The sequence below is a fragment of the Micropterus salmoides genome, unplaced genomic scaffold (assembly GCF_014851395.1).
Source record: "Micropterus salmoides isolate LMB-PRFRI ecotype aquatic unplaced genomic scaffold, ASM1485139v1 Ms_hic_scaffold_4, whole genome shotgun sequence".
Classification (NCBI taxonomy): Eukaryota; Metazoa; Chordata; class Actinopteri; order Centrarchiformes; family Centrarchidae; genus Micropterus; species Micropterus salmoides.
In genome coordinates, this window is record NW_024043372.1 from 8,068,396 (window position 1) to 8,076,609 (window position 8,214).

General features: G+C 41.8%; 1 protein-coding gene across 2 annotated transcripts; it reads right to left on the minus strand.

The window, feature by feature from the left end:
* Window positions 1-2,354: 2,354 nt before the first annotated feature.
* On the minus strand, window positions 2,355-8,014 carry pck1 (phosphoenolpyruvate carboxykinase 1 (soluble)). 2 transcript variants are annotated; one of them, XM_038696646.1, is made up of 10 exons: window positions 7,861-8,014; window positions 7,210-7,516; window positions 6,583-6,767; window positions 5,681-5,884; window positions 5,037-5,224; window positions 4,751-4,913; window positions 4,341-4,565; window positions 4,026-4,157; window positions 3,730-3,825; window positions 2,355-3,315 (listed from the first exon to the last, which is right to left on the minus strand). In XM_038696646.1, the coding sequence occupies exons 2-10, from the start codon at window positions 7,431-7,433 to the stop codon at window positions 2,858-2,860; spliced, it is 1,875 nt and encodes a 624-aa protein (XP_038552574.1). In that variant the 5' UTR covers window positions 7,434-7,516; window positions 7,861-8,014; the 3' UTR covers window positions 2,355-2,857. The 2 variants fall into 2 exon arrangements, with proteins under 2 accessions (XP_038552574.1, XP_038552575.1); XM_038696647.1 differs by having other exon boundaries at window positions 7,210-7,494; window positions 7,861-8,002.
* Between the last annotated feature and the right edge of the window lie 200 nt (window positions 8,015-8,214).

Below are 8,214 nucleotides of genomic sequence, written 5' to 3' on the forward strand. Positions count from 1 at the left end.
TCATTGCCAAGAGCAAGTGATATATGAGAGCTTTTCTTGGTACTGTTGAAATCCAGTGTTCTACAAAGTCAGATTAAATTAAATTTTTCTTAATTCAAGTGAGATCATCTTTCTTATTATTTCTTGTTTAAAGATATAGATTCTCATTTCTAGAAACAGGTGGAACTATTCGTAATGCAATGGCATTTTATTTTCGTGTGACTTTCACAATCGGACATGAATTTATATTGGTGATTAAAAATGGGTAAGCAAAGACTTTACAATCTTCCTTTAATGCAGGTAACCTGTTTTTCATACATGGATATGTGTTGGACATGATGCACAATAAATTCCTGCGCAATCTGTCGCACTGATTATGAATCTGTAAAGGTCAAACTGAGATTAGCTTCTGATTAACAGTTCACTGTGTTGTTTGTGGCTGCTGTATTCTAAGGCCACAGCCATACGGTATAGTAAATGAATGCACAGGATTCAGATCACAGCTAGTCCCAAAAACAAGTTAGCGATGATTAACTTCTGTCACCGTCATCATCTTTACATCTTACACAACAGCTGCAGTGACCATGGGGCAAGTACATGTGTCCTTATACAGCCACAGCCCAGCTAATGGCACACATAAGGATTCAATCACTGAGGTTTTGTATCAATCAATATAATTAATTGTTTATTATATTGTATTGTGTGCATTATAAAACAATGTTGTATTAGATTATTAGTTACTTTAACTGGCAAAAGACAAGAGTTTGTATGTCCCGTGTACCGTATATTGTATCTTTTCACAGAACCAGTACAGCCAAAAGCACAGTGATGATCAGATATTCAAGGCATTGCACCCACGGCGGTGATTTTAATTAGTTTTGGCTGATTAGGCATCCTATCAAGACCGTGTGTGCGTCTAAAGATTGTGCTTGATTGACATCTCCCACACTGAAATTACACCTTTTTTAATCTTATTAGAACATGGTGTCTGGCAACCTAATATAAGTTCCACCCACCTTTAATCAGTTGCTTCTTTACATATCCAGCAGTACACAGAAAAATTAGCATTCATTTGAAGTCATGTTTGTGGTCAGATTTGTCTGCTCGTTTTAGTTCTGGTTTGGTCTCCAACAGCTCCTTAGAAAAATATCTGACTCTTTAGCTGCGCCACTTTGTTCACTAGCTAGTCACTAAGTTGTCTGTTTGTTGTTATGGTGGATAACATTTTTATTATTTAGACACTGCACTACAGTTAACATGAAAGCAGATGGCACAGTTGTTTTACACTGTTATGTAAGCTTAAATGGTTCAGTTCTCCCCATCTGAAACCAGAATGGGTGAAAAGGGTGAATAAAAGATGAAGCATAAAGAGAACTTTGTTAGAGCCACTAGCAAAATAAACAACTGGGTCTGCTACTGCTTTATACTCCCGTCACGTTGAATCACAATTAAAGTGTTATCCCTTATGAAGCTGGCTGCTTTCTTTACCTGCATTTATCTTGCCTACGCGGTCATTTAAGAAACAGGAACACTTTTTGAGTGTATTAGACTGGAGAGATAGTAGTTTTCTGGTAGTAACTTTTATCATCAGCACATTTGAATAATATTTCTTTAACATGCTTTTTACAGGAGGCGATAACTGAACAGGATGTTCTGTTATTATTTTCACTGCTGGAGAATGAGTTGCATCTAGACCAGAGTTTTTCAAGGTGGGATGTGGGACTCCAAACTGCTCCAGGGGAAGCTCAGTGAAAAATGATTACATTAGTTATCAAAAGGAGATCATATAGAATATCCTAAATGTGTGGGATTGGTTAAAGAGATCGTTCAGTGAAGTTTGGGGGAACTGACTTTCCCACTTTTCCAGAGTCAGCAGCAATAAATGTCTTAGGAGATACGTTAGTTTTTTGGTGTAGTCTGATGTTATGTCAAACACTGGCTCAATTGTTGAGTGTCAAAAAAGATAATCATGATCTCTTAGACATCTAGGACTTGAGCGAAATAAACCAAGTAAACTAAGGGGGGCTGAAGGGGTGCCTTTTTCTAAGCTTTGTCTGACAGGAGGCCCACTGTCTCAGACTTTGAAAACCCTATAGACTATATGTGAGTGTGCTGCTTTATAATATCAAAAATACTAAAAAACAAAACAGAATCAATAATAAGTTTAAATACTTTTATTGTTGTCGCCCCACTATGGGGGATCAAGATTACAATGAAACACAACCAATAAGATATTAACATTGTATAAAAATAAATTAAGGCAAAAAATAACCATAGGAACAGAAAACATACTTTTTCCACGTGTTCGTGGGGGAAAGAACACCGGAGCTCAGCAAACTTTTCTGTGTCATACATGGCAATGATGATATGATGGGTGCTCATAATAAGTTATTATTAAATAATATAATTCAGACATACAGTAGGACAACACATTGGAAACATATGAAAACATAGTGCTGCTACGACAGCATGTGAAGGGATGGAAAAGAAAGATTTCCGATTTATTTGTGACTGGTGCCCTCTGGCTGTCATTTTTATGACATTTCACTTAAACCACAGTGAAAAACTCAACAATTCCTACAAATTCATATTATTCATCTCAGCACCCCCAGCGGAATTTTAACAGTAGTATTTTCAGAATAATCATCCGAAAAGGGGGAGGATTTCTAGCTAATGAAAAAAACAAGAATTATCAGAGGAGAATTGCTCCTCTTTCAGGAAGTTGTAAGGCTTCACCTCAAAGAAAGGAATTCTTTATATGTGTTCTTCAGCACAAGAACGAGATATTCTACAATTACTAAAAGTTGGTTCTAGATTACCAACATGTTCCCTCAGAATTTCGGACACACTTCTTTTCTTCCCCTCCTGTTTTTCCTCTTTACATCTGCTTCACTCGCTGCTGCAGGAGCTCCAGCTGCCGGGCCACCTCACTGGGCAGGTCGTCGTTCACCTGCGTGGTGAAGTACTTCCTCACCTCATCCACCTCCCTCTGCCAGAACTCCTGATCCAGGGAGAACAGCTCGTTGAGGTCCACGTCCTCCTGCAGGCCCTGGAGGTTTAGAGAGTCACAGTGAGGCAGGTAGCCCACAGCAGAGGGCACGGCGCCGGCCTCGCCATTCACCCGCCTGAACATCCAGTCAAGCACGCGGATGTTGTCGCCGAAACCGGGCCAGAGAAATCCGGCGGTGGGGCTCTTGCGGAACCAGTTGACGTGAAAGATCTTGGGGAGCTTGGCGCCGGGGCGGTCGGCCATACTCAGCCAGTGAGAGAGGTACTGTCCAAAGTTGTAGCCAAAGAAGGGACGCATGGCGAAGGGGTCATGCATGATCACCTTGCCTGCAGAAAAGAAGAGGGACAAAGAGAATGTTAAATATCTTTTTAGTTATCTTATTCCATATGTATATATTTTACATTTATTTATGTCAACTGTATGTTTATGTCTATTTCTAGCACCTAATCACCAAAGAAAATTCCTTGTACTTGTAAAATACTAGTTGGCAATAAAGCTCTTCCTGATTTTCATTCTGATCTCCTTGGACATAAATCCATCCTTGTTTATCATCCAAAAATCTCACAAATCCAGTGTTTGTGACATGGATTAAACTGATTTCTAGACTAAAAACTATACACTATATGAAAATTATAAGGCAAAAGCAATGATCCTCAGGCTGAGGAAACTCCTTCAAATCCATTGAATGGTGGTCAGACTGAAAGAAAAGTATCTTGTCATTAGAAAGATTAGATTCTGACCTTTGTGTTCAGCTGCAGCGGTGGCCTCTGACCTCATGGCTGCTCCAACAAACACTCCATGCTGCCAGCTGAAAGCCTCATATACTAGAGGGACACCTGAACGGAAGCAGAGTCATGAAATAGATTATGATTAGCTGATTATTTTCTCATTTGTCATTGCATTTTCTTCCATTTCTCCTCTGTCCCCTTCTGCTATCTTCTCTAACTTATTTGATTCCACTGCATACTGTCTCTATCCTTGTCTCTCATTCTACCAATGTTCTATTTTCCAGGTTTCCCTCCTAGTTCCTGCTCACCTTCTGGCCTGCGCCCTCCAAAGATGATGGCCTCAATAGGGACTCCCTCTGGGGATTCCCACAGTGGGTCGATGATGGGACACTGACCGGCCGGAGTGCAGAAACGAGAGTTGGGGTGAGCACAGGGTTCGCCTGGGGGGAGAGACAGATGGTAAGAAGGTAAGCTTTATTTGACAAGCTGGTCAAATAAAGCTTAAAGTATGTAATGTTCTCTAGTTTTATTATCCTTGTTTTTATAACCATCCTATATATCAAAAGTACTCTCTTCCAAAAACGTGACAAAATATAATTGCAAGTTCTTAAATACCATCTTACCATCTTCTGAGCTCCAGGGCTTGTTCTTCCAGGAAGTGATGGTGACTCCCTCAGGCAGCGTCTGGTCCATTCCCTCCCAGTACACACCGCCATCGCTAGTCTCTGCAACATTGGTGAAAACGGTGTTCTTGATGATGGTCTTCATGGCATTGGGGTTGGTTTTGGCTGAGGTGCCGGGCGCAACTCCAAAAAAGCCATTCTCCGGGTTGATGGCACGTAGGTTGCCTAGTGGTAAGGAACAAAGAGGAGGAAAATATAAATAATGAACAATAGAAGGCCCCGCGACCCTCTACGCAGGATAAGCGGTTGACGATGGATGGAATAACAGAAGGTTTGTATGTTTGTATTGTTATTGCAATTTTAATGTCCCTGATTGCAAATGGAACCTCACAAAGTCTTGAGTCCCTCACCTTGGTTGTCAAACTTCATCCAGGCGATGTCGTCTCCCACACACTCAACCTTCCAGCCCGGCAGCGTCGGGCAGAGCATGGCCAGATTTGTCTTCCCGCAGGCGCTGGGGAAGGCTGCTGCCATGTACTTCTTCTCCCCGGCAGGGTTGGTGACGCCCAGGATCTGAGCAGGAGAAACATTTGGTTTGATAAGAATCGATTGTTGTGGAAAATCTGCATGATGCAGTATGGATATGTGGGCTAAATCCCTTAATTAAATTACACTTTCTTTCTTTTCATTTCTTACCAGCATGTGCTCTGCCAGCCAGCCCTCCTCCTTAGCGATACGTGAGGCAATGCGCAGAGCAAAGCACTTCTTCCCCAGCAGGGAGTTTCCTCCGTAACCACTACCGAATGAGACGATCTGCCTGCGGTCTGGGATGTGGGCGATTAATGTCTGCTCGGGGTTACAAGGCCAGTTGTTCACCAGGGGCTCTGAAAGAGGAATCAGTGATCAGCATGTGTTTGCAGGACTGAAGAAAACAAAATTATAACTGAATATAATAATCAGTAATAGCAGTAGCAGAAGTGGTTTAGCTGGTTGTAATACCTAAAGCAGCAACAGCTGTATCAGCAGTAGTAATAGTAGTTGATGCATTAATTATAATTATTGTAGCATTAGTATTTGTAGTTGTATATGTAATACAAGTAGTAACAGTAGTTGCAGCAGTAATCACTGCATCATAGTCAGTATTAGTAGTTATAGTAGTATGGGTAGCAGTAGTAATTGTAGTTGGGCCAACTGAAGGAATAAAGGAGGCATCATTCAGCAGTAATATTGGTAAAACTAGAAATGCCACAGTGGCACTAGTCCTTTTCATCAGTAGTAGATAGCGTTGCCATAGTGCTGCTGAATAATTATGATGTAAAAACAAGTTGATGTTGACTCACTTTTGAGCGGTAGAGGACAGCCGACGGAGTGCAGACAGCGGACGAACTCGCCCGTCCCCAAAGCGGACAGCACATCCTTCCCCATCCGGGTCATCACCCTCATACTGACCACCACATAGGGAGAGTCTGTCAGCTCCACGCCAATCTTAGAGAGGGGGGAACCTACTGGACCCATACTGAAGGGAATCACATACATGGTACGACCTGAGGACAGAGAGTCAGAGATATCAGCATTTTAATGTTGCTTAATTAAGGTTTTATTGAAGTTGTTTTCTTCACTACAAAAATGTTTTCAGATATCTAAGCATCAGAAAACAGAGTCAGTCAATGAATAGTCATCTGACTTTGTGTACTTTTTCTGAAATGTTACATGTTTTGCTTGAACACAATCTTGAAGCTGTAAAATTATATTCAACAATTTTTCCAAAAGTAACTTTTGCTCTGAATGAGCTGCCAGCTTCCTGCTTTTACTACTTAATTTCACAGTACTGAATTTACTTTGATGTTACATAAGTAAGATATATCAGTTATCAATACTTCAGCTTGGGTAGATTACTCATTCTTCCACTGGATTCCCCTGCATCAAATTGAAGCCTGGGTTATGTTATTTTGTGAAACTTTATGGTATTTGATGGTGGATTAGCTTGTCCTAATTATGCTGTTTTTATGTAGAATCCGTATTTCACTGCACATACTGTACTACAAGCGCAAAACAATGATCACAGTGCTAGATTACTTGTCTACCTGTCATATAAGTATAATATTATAATGTTATACTCCAAACTTGTATTCAGAATAATATTTTTTTTTAAACTTCCAGTGTTTTCATTTTGTCTTTAATTCCTTCACCCTGTCTGGTTAAAATCGAAGGTTAAATTAACAAGTAGTATTCTCTGTGGTACCTTTCATGCAACCAGGGAACCGCTGAGTCATGGCTTTGTCAAACTCTTCCGGGGGCATCCAGCGGCCCAGCTGGCTGACTGCGCCCCCCAGCGATGTGGGCACCGTGTCCCTCTGGTCCCGGGTCACAATAACAGTCTTACTCTCAACCCGAGCTACGTCCCTCGGGTCAGTCCTGGCCAACCAGCTGCAAGAGGAGGAAAGATGGAATGAAGGGAGGAAGTAGAAGAGAAGGAAGAGAGGAGAAGGATGGAAGGTAAGTGGCAGAAGTGGGAAGGAGGAGGGAGTAAGAAGATATTAGGGCTTCTTTTTTTATTCAAATTTGATCACATTTTGGAATTTTTTTCTGTCAACTTTAACGTTTAAAAATACATTGCCCATATGCCTAAGAGGCTTTCGCACTTTGCTGAAGGATGCACAAACAAAAGTTATATGTTAACCTCACTCCTGAAGCACTGCTGTCAAGTTCGTTTGACAAGTGATCTGACTGAACAAGTTACAACTTACTGATCTGTCAGAACGTAGACCTTTCCAGGTATTTTATTTACAAAATGAAGAACATTTCAGAAAATATAACTCCTAATCCCTGACACCTACCTAAAAACCAACTTAATCTCCAGCCAACTTACCAGTTCTCATATTTGTTGAGCTTCTTGATCATCCCTTGCTCCTCCAGCTGGGTCAGGATGGCGCGGTTTTCCTCGTCTGAGCCGTCACAGATGTGGAGGGAGTCGGGCTGGCACAGACTCACATTGGCATCTACAAACTCCTTCACGGCCGGACTGAGGGTACTGAGATCGCCCTGCAGGATCCTGGGACTGCTCTGGTTCTGGGACTGAAGCTGAGGAGGCATGGTGGAGGAGTCTGGAGAGAGAGTGAGCCGATAGACAGAGAAAGAACAGACAAGAGGAAGTCTAGGAGTGGAGAAAGGTTGTACTTGAGGGTGGAAAAGAGAGGAAAGAGGGGTAAAGTGAAGAGAAAATGGAAAGAGAAGAGGAAGAGAATATTTAAATATATGAATATTTTTCAAAAAGTATAATAAAGTCTTATTTAGTCTTAGATTTAAAATATGTCCTTCAGGAAACCATTTTCTTGGTTCCAGTTCTTTTTTTCCCCACATTACATGAAATTTCAAGTAACTACTGCAACCACCAGGACAAAGAAAGTCTGGGTGATGCAACAGCATCCATGTGCAGATCCCCTCTCGCTCTGCATATACCCTTAGTAACCCTCCTGACATTACACACATAATGCACTGAAAAGAAATAGCATCAGGTTACCTTGAGAAGCTTGTTTGGAGCACAGAGCCTTTAGCTTGGCCTCATCAGTTGAGGCTTCTCTGTTGGCTGTTTTCAGGAAAGTTGAGGACTGTTTCTCCTTCTTGGCTGAGTTGTAATTGCTGTGGAGAGGGTTCGTTCTTTTTATACCCTGGGATGTCCCTCAAGCAGAGGGAGGGGAGGAGGAGGGATGGGGGGAGGCCTCTAGGTTATTTGCATGGACCTGTTCCCTCCAGATCTGAAAAACACTGTGTCACAGGCCCCCAATGAATCATTAATCAGCAGCAGGACGTAAAGTCGTCGTCACATAACCGGTTCCCTCCGACCTGAACACTGATTGCTGCCAGTTTGCTTTGA